This window comes from Cydia amplana, chromosome 1 (genome assembly GCF_948474715.1).
Source record: "Cydia amplana chromosome 1, ilCydAmpl1.1, whole genome shotgun sequence".
Taxonomy (NCBI): Eukaryota; Metazoa; Arthropoda; class Insecta; order Lepidoptera; family Tortricidae; genus Cydia; species Cydia amplana.
Genome location: NC_086069.1, coordinates 8342765 through 8364924, shown reverse-complemented (window position 1 = coordinate 8364924; position 22160 = coordinate 8342765). Strand labels below are relative to the sequence as shown.

Sequence of the window (22160 nt, the reverse complement as noted above, 5' to 3'; positions counted from 1 at the left end):
TTTATTTAACGTTTGCTTCGTTAGGCATAACGTGACCTTATTGCCCACATGACATCATATTAAGTCATTAACCTCATTAACATTATAGGTAGAAAAGTAGCGTTTACCGAGGACAAAATACAATTAATTGTACTTTTGACCTAACCTAATCTAGATTAGCATTAGATATAGATAAGATATAAGCTCGCAGGAACTGGTCTCGATGTGGATCAAAGCACAATGTCAACAGCTGGCGAAGCGAGCTTTGGCGTTGCGTGCCGTAGATACGAGTAGTTAGCGAGCTTACATTATTGAACTTTACCTAATACACTCCTGTTAGTGACACTACCGCGCGTTTTATGCATACAACTTTATTAAAACATTAACTTGAATCATTTCGCGTAAATCTTCAAGTTCCAACTGCTGTTCTTATGATATCATTATTTTTCGTATTTCACCTACAAAAATATCGATATAGGTATTTAGATACCGTGGCGGCGCGTCAAACATATCCATAGGCAAGCCGGGGCTAATTTAGCTTACATATTTCCTTTACAACTCTGCTCAAACGTCCAACACAGACAAGCCGGTGGGAATCGGATTTTATGGACGCGCCGCCACTGTTAGATACAGACAACTACACGAAACAGTTTTGCAAATCAAATAAGCTGTAGGTACCATCCTATTTGAATCGAACGATGAACAGTCGAATTACATTTCGAACAGTTGGAATTAAATTATCTCTGGGAAACCATTAACCAACAGCTTATTACTTATGCATGTATACATTATTGGAATTCACTGCATTAATTATTATCGAATTCAACTAATCTTGTCACTGAGATTATCTAGCGACAGATAAGTAGAAGTCTATGATTCTTATGATCAGCTCGGTTCAGGAAAATGAATGTCGAAAGTTTGGCGCGTTCATTAGTATTGTCAGAGCCGAATTAATGTCGATATTATCGCGGACTAGATACTAATAAGTGTCCAGTTAATAAGTAAAGCATAAAATTAATACAGACATTAGGCTGCCTTTCTCTCGGTGACCCCTCGCCTTGACTCGCCGCGCCCTGCTCGCATACCGGGCTTGTTCGTACGTCATTCATATACCAGGTCAAAAGGGCTTATACAAGTTAGTAGCACAACGACGCATATGTCGTTGTTTATTACAGTATGTGGCATGCCGGCCTTATGTTCCGTAGGATTCAAGGAGCTGACGGCTTGTTAATTATAACTACCAATGCTAACCTTCAAATTGATTTGCTATTAGGTCATTTGATCATTTCGAGATAAGGCGGCGAATCTGCCGAAAATGAATGCTACGACTTTTCGATGTGCTCTTGCTGCAGAGTAGGTGTAGTACCTACATTATGCTACGATACCCATGTTTCAAATACAACTCGGCCAAATCATGGCCAACTTGCTCGTGTCAACTTGATGAATTAATACGGGCAGGGTGAGGGTTCCGTTTATTAGAACGTATAGGTGGAAACTAAAACTCAGTTAAATACTCACACGTTACCGATTTAATAAGTTTGTCTAAGTCTACTTTATAAATGACATACATATATTAATATAAAGTTCTACATAATATAAAAGCTACAAATATAATAAAATTCGTATTATTTGTATTATTTATTACATTCGTATCATTATACAAAACATAATAATGGATGATTCGTGAAAATAAGTATTTAAACCTTGACTGAATCGTAATTTGCGCGTAAATATAAGTTTGCCATAGGTACCGAATCATTCAACAACTTAAAAAACTTTTATATATTATTTAAATTTTGAATATATCGCCGGTATAACTATTTCGAATACCTGTTGGTATCCGATTGAGCTGTTTGGCATACTTGTGAAAGACCGGTGACAATGTATGTGATAGTAACATATTATAATGACATCGAACAGCTTTTGAGTTTTGACTATGGGCCTCGAAGGTGGCCACAGGAACTTTGTCATAAAACAATGAAACCTCGTTGAGTTTAGGTTTGTTAGAATCGTCTTTATGAGCAATAGACTGTGACGTCTGTGACTGTGTGAATGAGAAAATGAATGTTGAATGTGAAATACAGTGGACGATAAAACTTTGGTATCAAAAATAAAACTTTCCTTTCAGTTGTTTATAATCAAAACACCAAAAATGTACCCTTTTTGTTTTTATTCAAGTTCATTAGCGTCGTTGTTTGTATTTAGTACCAGTCTGGGTCACGTTGAAATGATTTAGTTTCAATATGGTCGGACGTCGCGGTAAATGCGGCTGTCGGCCTGTAGTAATTTATACCTATTGCCCCTTGTTTATTACAGCTTGCTTATATAATAAAAGGCAGTTTTGCATGGGAATTTATTCCATTAAAAGCACGGGTCTTATGACGTTAAGTAGTATTCGAACTGAAAGAATAATAAATTTGTCTGCCCTTGCATGATATATCTATAGCGGATACAACATTAAATGTTCTGTAATGTAGTCCAGTGTCTGTGTCACTACTGTGACAATCATTCAAATTCAAAACATAAGCAAATAGTGATTGCTAAAATGATTACCTACTCGTACTGCTCATCATTGTTTTCGATGCACATAATTTGTCGAATAGGTAGCAATAACAATCGTTTTTGGAGTATTTTTTAATTCATTGCATTTAGTGTTTGCGTATCAACAATTTGAAACTGCTCTTGTTGGCAAGGGGGAGCAATTTTTATCAATTTTGGAAAATTTGCACTTTTCTTGTGTTTTTAAATATGTATAGAAAATCATTAATTTATATTAGAAGAGTATTGTGTTGCATGAAGAAAGCTTTACTAGTAGGTATTACAACTCGCGTGTTATGACTCTATTACGAGTGCTCTCACATTCTATTAATATAAATTGAAGCCGATGAAGTCGTCAATTCTATGTAATCTTCACAGACGCGTGTTCAAATTATGTAAAGAGGAACTGCAATGAAACTTTATTCTATTCAAAACAGAAACGAATGGTTCGCATTAAAATCATTTATGCTAGCAATTAATAGAGACCGGCGAATGTTTTAAAACAACTCTGAAAGCGCCCCCGGGCTATGTGCGCAGTGTGGTTCTCTATGCTAAATGGTCGAAAGCACGCTATGAGTATAAAATTATAAGCTATTTATTTGAGTCTGCGTGTACGGGCCGTAAGTGTTATTTGCTGCATCTATAAGTGGCAGGTCATGTGTAATTATGTGTTTCGGACAAGGGAGGTTTGTGCATTCGGGCCATGTCTTAAAGGTACCGCCTTAATATACGCAAATAGATAGAAACTCATAAAACTTGTGATGCTCTTATACGCATCAGAGCTATTTATATTTACTCCATAGTTCGGGTCCTATCAGTACGTCAACTTTATATTGAACGAGTATGTCTAAGACAGCACAAATACGTCTCTAATCAAAGCGCACGTCGCCTAGGTGGATGTAGAAAACATAAAGTGTTCGACTCAGTTGCACACAACACAGCTTTTTACCGTCGTCAATTTAACTTCCTTGCACCATTTCTTTATAACAAAGCCAACGAACGCTTAGACATCCATAATAATTATAAACACTACTTGATAAAAAACATCCGCAATTGGTTATTGACCCTAAACTATGCTGAAACTGAAAAACTCCTTGAAATTGTTAGGTGATTGACTATAGTAATTGCATAAGTTAAGCATGTAGATAAGTAACTCTTCCTTATTGAACTAAAAGTAAGATTAAAAGTTGATCTTATCGATGAAAAACTACATATCGCAAACATCCCTTAAATTCTGGAAACCGAATCCACTCATAGTATTATGTAAATAAGGGCTTATCTTGTCCAAAAACCAGCAATATATGTGTAATAATAATATAATATCTGGGAGCCCGAGCTTTGCTCGGAAAACATATAAAAAAACTCAAAATGCGCGTTTTCCCAGAGATAAAACCTAGCTAGATCGATTTTTCGCCCCCGAAAACCCCAATATAGCAAATTTCATCGAAATCGTTAGAGCCGTTCCCGAGATCCCCGAAATATATATAGATAATAATAAATAAATATACAAGAACTGCTCGTTTAAAGGTAATATATATCATGGTATAGTTCATCATACAAACACACACACAACACACTTACCTAATTATCTTAGCAGTAGGTATAATAAATTATAGTAATAGTGAATATAAATGTATAAACAAATGAGTAGGTATATAGTTGATATTGGTTTAAGTGCAATGTCATATTTCTATCATCCTTATTAAACTATAAAAATTGTTGCCATAAATGTTGCATTGTATAGGTACGTATAGTACATATGTAAGCGATCAGACCTTAGGCATAATATTTTTAACATGTGTATACTTCACAACCAACCTGCATTGCTAGAAGTAGCGGTGGTTTATTCCCTGATCCCTATAAGACAGGTTTACCTAGTTTAGGGCTCAGGACACTATTCCTAGGCTGTCTAACAATAGAATACTTACTCCTAAAAATGTAATACCCTTCCACTATGTAATAAGCTGCATTTTTGATGCCTAAATAAATTATTTTTCATTTTTTCATTTTCAATTTTCATATTAACTATTATTTTTTTTTAAGTCTCAGTCATGTTACAATATACCTATAATATGAGATGAGGTGAAAAAACGCAGGAGAAATATTTTTTTTTTACCACAGAGACGTTTTCCCCGGATGTTCAATTTAATAGGTCTAATTGGGCTTTATCTCATATCAATTTTTACAGTACTATTATAGTAATGTTCATAAGTATAAGATTGTTTTATACACATATATTTTTGAATATTGGTATAATAATTATCCTTTAAGCTACGTCTTTTAAATAAATGTCAAACAAATTACAACTAAATCCTTACTTCCGTTCGGTTTCACGTCTTAATTACACCGAGATGGATAGCATCCTCACATATAATCGTATAATTATGTGTTCATGGGAATACCATCTCGATGGTCGCATTTCTATTAGAATCGCGTGAATGCGTCCGACCACGATTAGGCCGGGTAATTCGAGCAATAATTCCCCCATTGACCTGTTGCTGTGGCCAAGTTAAATGAGTTTATATCGGTACTTAACTCCATTTTAGTCTAACAGCATTTGACGCAAAGTCTCTGTATTTAGTTACTTGAATAAACCGTACATAAGTGGATTACGTTACTATGGGTGTTATCGAAAGACACTCGTGTACCGTTAGATTTAGTGTCAAGACTAATTTTCAGTGTAGACTAACATGTGTGCTAAATACCAGCTTTATGTATTTTCCTGGCCATTGAGATTTGTAAATAAAGGAAACAGCATTTTTTTTGCAATATCTCCCAGACCAAACTTTCGGTTGTGCGTGATGATCAGGTCATTCAGGTCAGAAGGCTATAATACGTAATAATTATTATGAATGTGGCCTGTAGCACAAAGCTGATAATGAGCGCTAATGTAGTAGGTACCTATGCCTCGTTCGGCACTGGAAAAATTTGTTCATATTTTATAGACTGATTTTCTCTCTAGATTCTTAGCGAATTAATATGAAGTTGTAACCGGGACGCGTATCTAACGTCGCATAATAACACGTCCGCAGCGCTCGCGGGTCGTCGCGCGACTAATCAATTGGCGCGCGACGTGATGTCTTCATCAGCCGCTCGGGGGCGTAACGCCCAGCGCTTGCGCACCTAAACTTACAGCTTTTGTACGGGAAATGTGCGCATCTATTGTATGTATGTGGTTTGAAATTTGCATAAAGGCAATTTACATGAAGCTGTGTCATGATTTACTCGAACTCTGACTGTTATCGAGTATCGAGCGAATCGCGCCGGGGTTTCCCGTATTTCGTAGTAACGCACGTTCAAGCCCTATTTCGTAGCAAATTAACAGTTTTGAATAAATTAAACACTGAAGAAACCAGTAATGTGGAAGTTTAGGAGAAATCACTTCGGATGAAAACATGCTTTATTTTGGACATATGTACATATTTTGTTCTCACTGCCTTTTGTAGTAACGGTTTTCTCATATTCTCTTAGACGTAACCATGGACATGTTACTTACTATATTTGCGCAAAAATCCCACCCCCTTAAAACGGCGAACTAAGCTCGCATACGATTTACTAAGCAATTGAAAGTGGCCACTTAAAGGAATCACAGTGCGGAGAGGCAACAAATCCAACAAATTGAACAGGATCGGCAATTACCGAAGACAATGCGTGCGTGAGAGCCGGGCGCCGGGCACGCAGGCGCTGCCCGCGAATTAGACTCGTTATGTGCCGGGATAATTAGGGAGCGTTCCCACGCGCTGCTACCCTCACAGGTGGAGCGCGCTTGTGACTGCAGAAATAGTAACACTATCCCTGCTTTTAAGGTGGCATTTTGGGAGCAAGATTATTGGAGCAGATTTAGAAGCCTTTTGGTGTAGGTACCTGTACGTGCTTATAAATGATTACACTCTAGGGGATTAAAGAGACATTATTGGGCTTTCTATAGCAACTTATGTGTAATGCGCGCTCTTATAACGACGGAAATACTTAATAACTAACAAAATAAAATAACAATTTCCAATTTCGTGGCTTATATCATGTGTTGTTAACACATCATGTTGTTAGTTTGCCATGAATAAATTATTTATATTTCAAAGATAAAAGATTACATTATAATACGAAGGTTGACCTTTAGTAGCAATTAGCTGAAATGCGTTTTGCGTGCAGATGCAACAGTAGGGCCAGCAGGTTGCTCTTGAAATAAAAATTCAAATCACAATAAAATTAAACTGATCGAACTACAAGTATAAACTAAATCATGATTGGAAAATGCAACCTCAACCGATTGTTCCTTGATTGGTACTTTAAGGATATTCTTCGTTATAAAAATTAAAATTAGGTATCTTTCTCCTCTTAAGGTAACTTGCATGACATACAATGTACATCTGCGGGCTCAGCACGGTTCCATTTTTATCGACTATCACTATGCCCGTCACTTTCGCACTTACATACTTGTTAGAACGTGACAGGCATGGTGACAAACGATAAAAATGCGACCGTGCTACTAGGGCTGGTCTCCCGCGATACAGGCCTAGCCTAGTGCGGGGACTCCTGGAATCGGCGGCGGCAGTTATGCACAACTCTTTCCAGTAACTCGTGTAGTGGTTACTGTTGTATCCTTTCCGTGCAATAAAATATATTTGTATCTTATCTTATCTTATCTTATACTTCGCAATCATTTTCAAGGGACCGTGACTAACCACTTACAAAATATAATCCACGAAATTAAGTCAGTAAATGCAATTCCAATTAATTACTATATTAGTCAATTACCAACGCCGTATCAAAATAAATCATATGCAAACGTAGGCACCATTACCATTATACAGTCACAAACTGGAACGCGAATATCTACTTTGATACTTAACTAAATCAATTCAAAGGTGCGTAAACGTAACTGCCAGTAATAATTTGAAAAGGTATCGTTAAGATAAGATAAAAGATAAAAGATAGTTTATTCAAGTAGGCATAATTACAATGCGCTTATGAACGTCAAATAAAGCTAGGTAGACCGGCTCCAACCCTACACCTCTGCCCCGAGAAGATTTAAATCCCCCCTCAATTGGAGGAGGGTATCCCAATATGGGACCGGCAACAAACTCGGCGGGACACATCTTTTCAAAAATAATTACATCTTATAATTAACATGCATTACGAGAAAATAAGGGAAAAAATACAATTTAAATTACTATAGAATTCATGCAATTATACACATAAGGTGTAATAGAAATTTGATTTAGAAAATATACATATGTACATGGAATCATACAAAATCGTAGCTCTTTCAGAAAACATATCAAATTCTTACAAAAGGAAAAGAAAATCAAGTTATTAAAAGAAATGGGAAGACATATTATATAAATCTGATTGATTATTATTAATTACCAACATATAATATTTGATGTGCTTTCCTGCTTACCTGAGCTGTGTCACCTATAACTCTATACATAATACAATGTTTTTAATTGCTACTACTTTTTATTAGTTAGTTTCTGGTTTGGACCATGCATGTTTGTCTGTCAAGTAGTCCTCGACTCTGTAATAAGCTTTTAACATCAATGACTTTTTTAAGTAATTCTTAAGAGCTGGAAAGGGTAATCTTAAAGCATCCTCAGGTAACTTGTTATAAAAATGAATGCATTGCCCAACGAATGACTTTTGTACTTTACGGACACGAAACTTTCTGATAGCAAGCTTATTTCTATTTCTAGTGTTAAAGTTATGGACATCAGAATTCTTAGTGAAGGAGTCTAGATTCTTAATAACATAAATAATACTATCATATATGTATTGGGAAGCTACAGTTAAAATATTAATTTCTTTGAAAAGTTCTCTTAATGATTCACGCGCTCTTAAGTTATATATAGAACGAATGGCTCTCTTTTGTAAGTCAAATATAGTCTGTATGTCAGCTGCTTTGCCCCAAACCAGAATACCATATGACATTACACTATGAAAATAACTATAATAAACAAGGCGAGCTGTTTCAACATTAGTCAGTTGTCTAATTCTCCTCACGGCGTAAGCGGCCGAACTTAATTTGTTAGCTAGTGTTCCGATATGAGGACTCCATTGTAGATTTTTGTCCAATGTTAAACCAAGAAACAGAGCTTTATCTACCATCTCTAAGCATTCATTATTCAAAAGTATTTTAGTATCGACTGGTTTAACATTCGGCAAAGAAAATCTAATACATTTGGTTTTCTTAGCATTAAGAAGCAAATTGTTCATAATAAACCAGTTAAGTACATTAACGAGTGTGCTGTTAATTACACTATAATCGGTAGATTTCCGATCAACCTTAAAAAGTAATGATGTGTCATCAGCAAAAAGAACTATTTCACAAAGATTTTCTACTATACATGGCAAATCATTTATATAAACCAAAAACAGGATAGGACGTTGAATAGTGTTTCCATACGGTTTAAGGTAAAATTCGCTCTGAATATTTTAGCTTTGCATATACTTTGGTATATGAAGCGGTGAGTAACCTCGTATTTTGTGTAATATTAATTTTGTAATCAGCCATTAGTTGATTTAATTAAATATAAATGTGAAATTGTTCAGTTTTTACCTAAGTCTAAAAATGCAAAAACAGAGCTAACTCTGCTTTTTTTTCTGCCGAGCTAAATTTGTCTGAACCTTTTCAAACAAGAACATACTAAGAATAAACATTTTTTTTCTATTGTTCTTGTGAATCGATGAACAATTTTTATATCACAGCAGGTAGCCCCATTTTGAGTGAGAGTAAAACCTTCTTGCTACATATTTCGCCTTAAATGTTTTAATAAGCTATATATTAGAAGCTTTGGATAATACGCTTATGTCGCTTAAGCCGTACACTCTTGCGTTAAAATAGGACTTTTTCTCCATAAAGGCATAAGCGCCTATCGCGTTAAGGGTCTTTTTGATTCTCATTGGCACATTAAGTTGACGAACATGTGAATGAATTTTATTGCCTTATGGGACGCGGGCCGGGGCGGTAGGCATTGCCACGTCCTGATGATTTACTGAAGATCGAGCCGCTAACGGCCTAAACTAAGTCCTATATTAAGTCAACGACAATGTGACGTTGAAATACGTTATTAGGTCGGTTTCATTTTATTGGGTAGAACTAAGCTTTGACATAAGTATACCGACTTGCTTAATGTTTTAAATGTAATTAATGAGACATCTATTGTTTTTTTTTGTGATTTATATAAGATACTTAGGTATATGGATATTATGTGCCTATCTATAAAGAGGAAGAGTACTATCAGTGTTTCATTTATATATCAATATTTAATCCCATATAGATTGTCAGAGATGGAAAGAACAAGGATAGATCACCCAATTATCCAATTCATCTAACTGAATAAGAAAATACCTCGAAGTCTTGACAACGCCAAGATGCAACTAAAAATTGCAAACTTTTACAATCGTATTTATCCGCTAAGTACCTAATCCAAGCCTATAAAATAAATCGATTTCCTTATACCTTAAAAACCTAAGTTGCAGGCAGTAGCGACTTTACACGGCTTGTCGGTGTCGGGGCTACACGGCCGGTCCTTATACGCAATGAATGGACGCACATGCGTGCCGCTGGCTACCCGGGTGTGATATACGGCGAGAGAGGTGTGCAAGCGCATTCAATTATAATACTGTTTTTAATTAAGGGCGGAAGAGTTGTTAAGAAGTTTTACTGTTTGACAAACAATGTACCTATAAACGAATTTGGACTTCTTTGACTAATGCAAATAAAAAGGTCAAAGTGACAAGTACAAGGACGTATCATTTACTCAATCAAAGAAGAACCGTAAACATTTAAACGGAACATAAAATGTAAGTGTGATATCTTCATAATCTTGTATTTCCAGGAATATTATTTGCTTGCAACCCAACTCTAGTCGTAGTTATATTTTAAATAAATATCGTGCAATAGTCTAATGTGATGCTAAAAAAACCTAGATGTATTTTTTAAATAGATGACATAATTTAATATCACACATACATAAAAATATAGAGATTTTAAAAACTAATATTATTATGATTCAATGGTAGGTATTATATATGTGCCGTTTCCAAGCAAAAAGTCCCACCTTGTCGCTTGCCATAAGGACTTTTGACAGGTTATTCGTATAAAGATACAAGCAAATCTCGTCCTTGGTAAGCGACAAAGTGGGACCTTTGACTAGACATCGACACATATATTTGTAAAATAGTAGTTTGCAACATTGTATTCATCCGCAAACTAAGATTCTAACCATTAGACTTTGGAAAATAGGAAAGTGGGTGTTGCAAATTTGAAAGTCAACAGACCCACAAATAAGGATGCACAAAAGTGGACTAAGCTCAGCAGTCTCGCGCGGAAAGCAAACCTTGATATTTGTCAGGATAACGCTAAGCGAAAGATCAAAGTTTCGCTACCTTTCACACGCTTTGCCCAGAAGATAGTGTTAACAGTGACCTTTAGAAGCTGCAACACTTTATACTTCGAATCGAACCTAAGCTTTATTCGAGCATCGAACACCCGAACCAGTATTGATGAGACTCGGCTGATTTCCAGAAATAAATAGCACAGTATTTATAAAGTTAAAGCAACGAGCAAGATCCGGCGCGCCGATTGCAGTACATTCTTGTATCACTTGTAAAATACTTTATTGCTCTACAGTGCGACCTGTTGAAACTGGCTCTTGTCGATTCGAAACATTTCCACAATAACTTTGATTTGATTTTACCTGTTAAAACTTATTTGCGAATACATATGCAGGTACATGCAGTCATACATTCATAGGTATTCTTACGGTACAGTTCGGATTCGGACTTTACCAGCATTACTGCTGCAGTAATGCGCCGCGACATTGAAAATTCAGATAGCAACATTTTTTTTTCTCAAAAATGGACGGCAAAGTCGACGTTGCCGGTTAAAAAATAGGTTGCGAAGTGCGTAGTTTATGGTCATTTAAAAGTTAAAAACATTGCAGTCTCGATTTCGGGACTGCAATGTTGCATACAAATTCCATTATTTAACGAGTTCCAAACTTTTTAAAACTTTAAATGGCCATATCAAATGAAGGCATAGGTCCATTAAACAGCCAAACAGATGATCAGCACTTATTATTAAAATGTTGGTACCGCGACTATTTAGGTGTCTCAAATACGTTGGCGTATTTTCAGCAGAAAAATACACTTCTTTTTTTTTAAAGGCGGCAAGCAAATCTTTTTAATGGTTTTACTTTTTTCTGTGAAAATTAGAACGTTGCTTCTGTAAAATATTTCTATTTCTTGCACCATTTTTGAGAAAAGCACTATATATGACTCGGCTGGAAGGCTACTTGCTGGCTTCGGATTCAATTAAACGGACTCCCAAGGTCGTCCGTTTAAAACGAATCCTCAGCCTGCAAGTAGTTACTTCCGAACCTCGACAATAATATACTATTTCACATATGCGTCAGCAATGCAGTTGACTGTAATGTCGCGCTGTAATCCGAATCCGGTACCTTTATTGATTCTCCGCACTCTCAGTATTGATTAAATCCATTTTAAAAACTTAAAATCTATGACAGTTTTAAGCACCGTGTTTGCACGCTAGTTACTTCCCAATGGTTTCTTTCATAGCTATGGAATGGAGTCAGAAAAGAAACAGAAACTGAGAAACTGGTTCCATGGTGCCAAAATAAATGTTATAAAAGTAGGTTGATAACATTTGTGTACATCTATACACAAATGTTATGTGTGTGTTGTGTATTTGTGTATTGTGTATTTGTGCACATTGAACACACATGCACATGAACACTGTCACCCTAAGAAAAGTTCATTAGGTAGGTACACCTGGATTCTGACAAAAGTAGTCGTTATTTTTGTTGTTATCTGTACTTAGTATTTCTGCCAAGGCGCAATAACCTCACTACATGAAACGAGAGGGACACGGCGGAAAGGGTTAGTTTTTTCCTGTGCGCGAGCAGGACAGAGTGATCGTTTCTTCGTTTTTGGATTTATAGCAGCGCCTCCCCGTTAGTTTTATCTGTATCGCTCGGTGCGCTATGGAGCTATCGCGCGGGCGAGTCACCATCTGCTCGGCTTAGCGCTTGACCCACACGGGGTGGTTTACTTATAATTTCCATGCGAAGCAGGGAAAGATAGTCTGATTATAATATTAATCTGATCTTCCGAAAGGCATACAGATCTTCTATGTCCATACATTTTGTAGCTTTATTCCCCACTTATTGACAAGTGGAGCATGTGCCTCTACCTTTGACGTGCATGTAAATATAAGTCTCATCTGACCTTTAATTCGTGCAGCGTGTGGAGGCTTCAAATTACGTGGACGACCTGTATAATAACGCAGGAAACTTGAAGGCAGCATATTATCGGTTCGAGTGAAAGTTCTAGGTCCTTATTCCAGTGAAGTGAGGAGGGATGGATGCCATATAGGCAAAGAATGTTAGGGATGAATGCTGATGGACGGAGAGCGGATGGTAGACCCAAAAAACGATGGATCGATTACGTGAAAGAGGATATGAGAAAGAAAGAAGTGAGTGCTGAGGTGACGAAAGATAGAGAAGAATGGAAGAGAAAAACAGGTTGTGCCGACCCCACATAACGTGGGATAAGGGCAGGAAGAAGAAGTCCAGTGAAGTGTAATGATGATGGTTTAGAACAATCGTTAAATATACATCCAGTGTGCACGGCTCTCAAGCTAATGATACACTGATTAACAATATTCGGGTCCGATAGCAGTGAGTTACTCGCGGGGGGCGGGGCGAGACCGCGCGATGCTAGATTGCGCGCGCGCGGATTTATGCCAACCTCTCCGTATTAACTGATAATACCTACTAAATATGCCATTATTATATGCGAAACAAATACTCTCACAGTTACGATTACGACCCGAGATTGGTTATTGGTTTTATTTATTGCTGAGAATGGAATTTGGATCGAGATTAAGTATAGTTTACGCATATAAGTAGTGTCTTAGAACTTTATTCAAGATTGCAATAAGGTTTAACTTGATAAAGTTTTATACCTGCCTTGCTAATCGATTGGTATTTTTTGTGATCTAGATGGCATTTATATCCGTGTGTTATGTTTGTAATAAACTTAGATATAGGTACTTACCTATTTATGGTGCAGAAGACTCCGTGCTTAGGTTTTCACAAGAAAGAGTAAGGTGTGTAGATCTTTTTACAAGAATGGCAATGTACAAAATTCAAAGGGTCGGCAACATGCAGGAATTGTAAGCTCCCTTAACATAAATAGAAAGACTGCTTATTTTTCACCGAAAGCAATAAATACAATAAGCTCATATTACAGCACTTGCCCAAAATGTCGAATGAACTCTCTAGTCGTCTTTACGCTATAACTATAATGGTAGAGTCAGTTCTTTATCTTTCTATTTCGTTATTCATGTAGGTATTCTTTTTGATGTCATCTATTTTTATACATACTTTAAATCACCTTAGTAAGACTCCTTCTTTAATCTTGGAAATATTTTGGTTTTAAGCTTTTTGTTTAGGTACTTTATCAGCCCGTTTCTGGCCATTTGTAGGTACTGTGCAAAATAACACTTATTTGGCGACTGTTTATTATCTAACCATTTGTAGATATTAAAAACCCTGAGTAGATAATTGATAGTGAGCTAAATAATTTCTAAGAAAATAAACATAATTCCACGGTAGTAGTATTTTTACCCACTAGCTAATGAATCTATTTCAAATGCGCTGTGCTTAATACATGTGATTATTTTCTATTCAAATACATATTTATTGAACGATGCAGAATGGCTCTAACCTAAATGCGCTACCTAATATTTAATTTATCAGATTTTTATTTTGCTTAGGTATGTCATAATATATTTTTCCGAAACCTGTATTAATCTAGTAATTACGAATATAAAACCTATCTTCGTCTAGAAGTGGAAACGCTCCAGCTAGATACGCCACAAGCCTGCGTACGCTATCAGTCCTATCACGCATATCCTTTGTTAGGGCGAATAAAGCCAATTTATAAATTCGTCTCCAACACGAGCATCATTAATTATGTTGCTGGCTGGGTGGCTGAGAAAAACTTACTCCACTCATTTCGCTATCATTACCATCATGCCCCGTCCTTGTTACACTACCTTTGGTAGTGGCCTACCGTTGCGAAAGAATACCGCAAGAATTCCCACAACTATTTAACGGACTTTGCACTTAATCGTTTTGACAATATGGTTAAGGTTGCTTTGTCGATTGCTCGAAGTGAGTCATTTTGCATTGGAAAAGTTTTCTTCTGTCTCGTTCTATTGTTTTGTTCTTCAGCCTCCCCGGCGTTAATGGTGTTATCTTGCCTCTCGAACGCAGCACCTCTCCGTATATTTCTTTATCTTGTCCGCTCTGTTGGCGGTTACCAACAGTTTGTTTTTATTCATTTGCTAATTTCGAAAATGAGAAGGCGCCCGCGATCACATCGCCGATCGTAGATTTAGGTTCGCGCATTAATAAAATTAACGAATGTTTTTTAAATTAATTGAACATACTCGGAAACTGTTATCCCGGAGCGTATTTCTTCCCGGTACTGTTCACCTGCTTATTTTAAAGGGATATTTATCTCTAAGTGGACCACCACTTAAAAATATGTGAGTCTTCCAATATTTGTTACTATAAGCGGCTTACATTCTGCATTCGCTATTTATATTTAGACTGTATACATAATTAGACAATGTAATCCGTATACAGAGAAGGTAATAGAAAAAGATCCTGGAATGTTTAATAAGTTAAACTAGCGATTCGTTTTATTAAAACTTCCGCTTCCGTGAAAAAATATATTTTAAGGACGTCACATACCTACTTTGATTCAACCTACATACCTTTAGATCTTTTGAAACTAATGGAAACAGAATGGAGAATAAGTATTTTTTAGGGTTCCGTACCCAAAGGGTAAAAACGGGACCCTATTACTAAGACTCCGCTGTCCGTCCGTCCGTCCGTCCGTCCGCAGTCCGTCTGTCACCAGGCTGTATCTCACGAACCGTGATAGCTAGACAGTTGAAATTTTTCACAAATGATGTATTTCTGTTGCCGCTATAACAACAAATACTAAAAACAGAATAAAATAAAGATTTAAGTGGGGCTCCCATACAACAAACGTGATTTTTGACCGAAGTTAAGCAACGTCGGGCGGAGTCAGTGCTTGGATGGGCGACCGTTTTTTTGCTTGTTTTGCTCTATTTTTTGTTGATGGTGCGGAACCCTCCGTGCGCGAGTCCGACTCGCACTTGGCCGGTTTTTATTTTAGTTCTTTACCTATTACGAACTTATTTCGTTTATACATACTTATTCCTATATTTAATATATAGGAATATAATACAGGCTCAGCCTAGTTTGGGGCTTATTCTTATAATAAATATAATAATATGTGTGTTTGGTTATATAAAATCAACACCTGACAACATGGTACCTACCTACTTATTATGCAAGATCTAATTTGTACCTCTCGTAGTTTATGCATGAATATATTCATAGTGTCTAACTCCAAACCGAGCAAAGCCCGTTATTATTGTCATGTCACTCGCGCCAACTAGTATTGAAATTGTGTTTGACGTGGTTTCTCCCAGATTCCGCATATTTGCCGAGTATTGGAATTCATAGCTTGACTTATGAATTTCAAACGTATGGTAAAACAAACACACGACACAATCCCTTCCATTTCCCAGGATTGTTTACATTAAATTACTACATTCGTTTGTAGGTAGTATTTCACGATAGTCTCCGATGATTGTTCTACTTGCATCCGCTTTATTAAAACTACATATTTGATTATCACTGGCAGATAAGTTCGAGAATCCCTTCTTGGCCGTATGTTTCAATACTTAAGAGAAAAATTAAGGAAATATTTAAGTTATTATCAACTAATCACATTTCTGTTTCTTTCTTTGCGATGACAGAATTTCTACCGATATCCATGTGATACAAAACCTGGTACTTAAGGATACGTTTCTGAACTATTCCTATGCATACCCGAATCTTGTTCACTTCTGATTTTCACTGTCATACATCCTCGTAAGATCGGTGATAGAGAGAAAACCGTTTATTTTTTAGTGAGGAAGGCTCTATAGGATTGGGATGCGGAAAGCAATCCCGTTTGAAAGATAGCCTACGGAGTTTCAACTATAGGTAGGCAAGGATCTTTCAATGGGCACCTTGGATGTTTCTAGAGCAAAGGGCAAAAATATAGACACAAGAGGAGCCGTCGCCGCAGTCGGTGCGCTCGCGCAGGCCGCGGGCGAGGGCGGGGCGACGCAAGCGCGGCCACCCCGGCGACGACGCCCCACGCCAGACGCTCAACTTACCTATATTTAGACGGCTTCATTGTCTGCTGCCAAAGGGTTTAATGGTGGTGAACCAAGTCATTTATACTTAAAACTGACTGTGATATGACACTTGATGTTATGATCGTCTGCTCTCCTGCAGGAGGTCGAGGGTATCGCACGGTACCAGTGCAGAATTGCGTTTAGTATTTAATTTGCGGTGTTTAGATACGGCAGACCTTTGAAACGTCATATATTTATCATTTATAGATAATATTTTACGTAAGCATAACATTTTTTTATTGGCTCTATTAGGTGAAAAACGCGCATATCACAATGATAACGACAAAATTCACAATAAATATTAAATTAATATTGAACGTTTTTAAGTCAAAATGTAACATTTTGCCTAGTGACAATGGGATATTTCATGTTCTTAGCTAACCATTCTAACTTAATCTAATAGCAATGGAATAGTTTAAACCATATCAATAATTAATTTCCAATCAGATCGCAGAACAATACCGTCTGCGCGCGAGTGCGACCCCATTACGGTGCGTATGCGCAGACTAAATTGCGCCAGTGGTTGCACCACGAACGTATCGCGACGAGTCGCACTGCAAGTGAATGCCATAGTTTTTTCGGCTTCTAATATTTTAGCCTTAAACTTAAGTGACCTCAAGCCACTCTACTCACAGTCATGTCATCTTAAGACAATTGAATGGCAAACTTACCAGTGTAAAATACTGATGAGGTAATCGGGTACACTGCATGTAATACTTCAGCTATAACTACCCTCCATTTCATACCAATAACATGACATTTTATCGACTTGAATTGACCTGCAGTCATGACCATTAAAATAACGAAAAAGAAGAAACCTTAAATGAAAGTTTAGGTACATTATCGCATCGTTAATACCTTCAGGGGATACTGTATGCACATATGATGGCTCTAGCTCGTGAACTAACTGAAAAGGTTTGTAGGTTCGTACTTTCGTAGATAGTTGCCAAACCATTGTGCGCTTAAGCCTCGTCTCTGATTCAGTGTAGATTGTACCTACTGTCCTATCATATTCTGTGTTCTAGGGCTCACATGTGATTTCACCGCGTTATCTCGCCTAATACATCAATGGCTTGTCCAGTATTGTTAGTGACGGTTGGATCTATTGTGATTACGTTGCGTCGCTTCGGAGTAGTGACGGAGCTATTTATCGATGGCGAACTGGATTCAAAAATTACGCACTTTGACAACTATAGCTGTGTTATTTGATTAAAGGAACTCGTTGGCTTTAGAGTATCAAAAAGACTTACCCCTTTATGAATCTCAACCTGCTAATTAAAATAGGTTTGACCTCGGACCTAATGTTTTGAGGTTTGATAAACTTCCAAAATAAGAAGAATAATAGTGATAAACTTCCAAAAAAATAAGAAAAATGTATCCAAAATAAGTTTACAAATAACGGTATAAACTGTTGTGTTTTCGTTGTCCGTTGTAAGCAATCATTTTAAATTAAATAGGTACAAACTTAAGCACGGGCTAGCATGTATTATCTAAATCTAAGTATAGTTGATTAAAAAAAAATCAAGACACGTGTCAGATCTAGATTCTATATAAAATGATCGCTTATTGCCATGCAGAGCCACATCATTCGTCATCAATACATCACTATGCTCCCAACAATACACAATCATTAAGTTATCTTTATTATTTATCAGAACATCAAAGTTATCGCCAAAGTTTTCCCATCACTAGCATCATTGTGAGTGAATGAGGTACTTATTCCACAAAGCTTTTGTTACATAACGTTTAGCTAAATAGTTACAAAATATACAGGCCAGGATTACCCCGCTTTCTCGCACTAAAACAACGTATGTTTTATTTAAATTTAGAGATACATAAGCCCTTTTAGACTTGGATATTAAAAGTAGTGTCGATACGATACCGCTTTATGCTTGGCAACAAATCTCATACATTGTTGCATACAACGCAATATTCTCAATGGGACCGAGTCGAATTGCGAATTAGATCAATTTTATTTAAGACGTTGAGTAACGCATTTTTTGTGATACGTAACGGAAATAGCGTTTAGCACTATATCATTTTACTTCGCGGAAATATAAAATGTTGTTTTCTAATGAGTAGATTCTTCCCTTACAAGTACGTTCTTCCCTTTATAAATTTTCAAAACATGTCTAATAGAGTTACGCAGTATTTATGTACACGAACGTTTAACCATTTATATTAAATAGTACGGTATGACTCATGTTGGTTTAAATCCAACCACCTCTAGTCAAGAGTAATATGAAAGGAACACTTTGTATATAGAGACAGTACCTATATCCAGTTCCAAATTCAAGCGAATTACTATGATATGTACTATGGAGTCACTGGCCATCTAAACCGCACCTCTGATCGCCTAAAGCTTCCACATAAACTAACAAGCCAACCGCTAGATTTACCAGATTTACGACACATCCTAAAGGCAAAGCTACGCTGGGGCACAGGCTAGTAAATAGAGAAGACTGACAATCCGCATACAACGCCGCGATATAAATGGTCATTGTAGATGGCGCTAAATATTATTTTCACCTTAAGTAATAGAATAACATTTAAATTGAACTTGTTTTTAATACAATAACATTCAAAAAGAACATTAAAATGTCAGTAAGCATAATGTAATAAAAGGTTACCTAACAGACATATTTTTATTAAATTGCGCCATCAATTGAAAATGTCGTACACACACACACAGTGACAGTTTTCATACGCAGAAAGCTAGAAGCTGAATTGTAACGTAGTAAATAGCACCACACAATACACAATAATGAGGCACGTGGGGCACGGTATAGTATGGATGTCAGTATAAGTATAGTGGTTTAAGTGTACCTAAGTAAACAGTAGTATTTATGGTAGGTACACATCTGGTACCTACATTTTGTAACAATTTCGATAGAGCGTAGTTGCATACTTATTAAAGGTATTACTAAAAACAATTTCTAGAGAGATTAACTACTAAGGTCAGTTTTAGTAAATACACGCTATGAAAGTCCGTTTAAGTGTAAGTACTCAGTAAAAGTGTAAGTTTGTTGTATTCGCTAGCCTCTGCCCGGGGTTAGCAAGCGCGGGTTAGCCGAACCGACAAGGTTGCATAGTTTAAGGCATGGTGTCCTCGCTAATCTGTCAATTAGCCGGCATTCCTGTCCCGTGAACTGCGTGGCGCAACCTAGGATGACTAACTATTGTTGTCCCGGTCAACCTTTAACGGAACCTATAGGCACTAACTTAAATACCATACATCCAAATTCTAACGGTTAAAAGACCTAATCAACAAATGTCTCCTGGGATTCCGCAAACTCGGATTACACGCATTTAGGAACACACGAAGGTATTAAAGCGATTTCCAGCTTGCTGAAAATTAAATCCTCAAAAGGCTTTTTTTGTTTTCTTTAACGATTGTTTTTTTTGTCAAGATGATTTTGAAAAGTAACCCTGCCGTACTTATTAAATCGGACCGTTTAGTCAGATCTTATATTGATCACATAGATGCATTTCACTTTGATTGTAGGTAATATGGCTTAAAGCAACAATAACTGCAACACATATAGATATAAAATCAAACGTAAATCGTGACGAGCGCGCGTATCCGTATGAATAATAATGTAAACAAAGCGTACCTATGTGATGTTCCAATAAGATTCTTTAGTTTGTAATAAATGTCAGTGCTTGCACATTAGAATATTATATTCCTATCAGAAATGTTTATTAGTTATATATATCCTCTAGCTGGCTCGTATCAAACGTTCATCTATGATTAATTAGCTTTAATTAAAGGTATAAAGCTGTCGATATGCCGAAGAAATCCTTGTTAAGCTGATCGACACCAGTGCGACGTGACTTGCGATACATTAAGATAGCGCAGCATATTTCGCCACCTATACGCGTACGTCGTACTCATATTATCCCCTTTAATGGCTTCATTACACGACCGACTACATTATGCTAATAGAACCAGCGCGGCTTATTATATCATCCAGGCACGCGATACGCATTTTAAAAATACAACAATTTTAAATTCGCCCCCCGCCGTGACGCGGCCGCTCCAGACGACTCTGATTGGCAGAGTGAGTGACGTACGCTGTCCTTATTGGTCGATAAGATTTGACAGATAAAATCCGGCGGCCCACATAAAAGACGATGTGTCGTTTCCCGGGCATTTTGGACTTGTAAAAATTTCAAAACGGTATCGCGGTAACAAAAAGGTTTTCTATCTACGGTCCGGGCGTATCACATGGGAATGAAAACATCTGTCGACGTTTTGTTATGTCTGGATCGTTTTTTACATGCGCGGGCGCATTATAAAGTGGTAAGACGTTCGTGGTTTTGTTTGGATTGTGTAATAGCGAGGTCGATCGCCCCCGGCGCGTGTCAAACATTGTTACGGGCCCGAACGGGTCCGGCGCGGCGTCGCGAGGCGAGAGCCCTTTGGTCATTATCGTGCCTTATGACAGGGGACTCCGTATCCCGCGAACTGGAGCTCCAATAAGGTCAACGACTTTGAGATATGAACTTATTACGTATGTTAAAATTTACTCAAACAAGGAGAACATATAATAAATTTGTATGTTTTCAAAATTTGTATATCGCACGGAATAAAGAAAAAGCGCGACGCGCCTAATATTGTATTTATACATGTAGTTGTATAATTTATGTACCACATTTCTGGCAAATAAACGATATTTCTATTTCTATTTCTATTTCTATACCCGTAGAAACCGATACTGTATCTACTAACTACCAATTTTGTTACTAACGTCATAGAACCAAGCTTCAACTGCTAAAAACCATAATACTTAGAATCAATCCATCGGTCTCTTCCCTTGTAAGCTATTCGTTGCCGTTAATCACTTAACTATAACATATTCTCACTTTCCAGGTGGACGTTTCTGCTCATTCTCACCGTGCATCGAGCAGGTCCAGCGCACGTGCCTAGCCCTGACAAGCAACGGGTTTCAGGAGCTCGCGACTTTGGAAGTGCTGCAGACTGAGATCAAGGTCACCAGGAGGACCATCCCTGTGAGGGATCTATCGTTTTTGAAACACAAGGTAGGTGGTATTTTTTCACACACGTACGGCACGTGCTTAGCTTAAACTATCAACCGGTTGCAAAATCTGGTAACTCTGGTTGGTATCTTGGGGATAGTTTGAGTAACCAACACTCAATAGACAAGTTACTATTATTTTATTTTACTGACTAATGTACTTAATACATATTTTGTAATTCGAGCATATTTGCATATACATATATGAATTAAGCTAACCAATTAACTGAATTCTCCGTTAATTAAACCCGAACATCTCTATAGCTCTTACCGTTTGACCGACACATTCGTAT

General features: G+C 37.1%; 3 protein-coding genes across 4 annotated transcripts in view; all 3 read left to right on the top strand.

The window, feature by feature from the left end:
• The window catches only part of LOC134647290 (ovalbumin-related protein X-like), a 283884-nt gene that overhangs the window by 986 nt on the left and 260738 nt on the right, over positions 1-22160 (top strand). The gene's annotated exons all lie outside the window — the stretch shown is intronic.
• The window catches only part of LOC134663192 (golgin subfamily A member 5), a 379694-nt gene that overhangs the window by 163279 nt on the left and 194255 nt on the right, over positions 1-22160 (top strand). The gene's annotated exons all lie outside the window — the stretch shown is intronic.
• LOC134647334 (tRNA (adenine(58)-N(1))-methyltransferase catalytic subunit TRMT61A) overlaps positions 1-22160 on the top strand; it is an 81886-nt gene that overhangs the window by 12605 nt on the left and 47121 nt on the right. The window contains exon 5 of the mRNA XM_063501670.1: positions 21702-21871. Within this exon, the coding sequence (XP_063357740.1) occupies positions 21702-21871 (170 nt within the window). The remainder of the gene's footprint in view (positions 1-21701; positions 21872-22160) is intronic.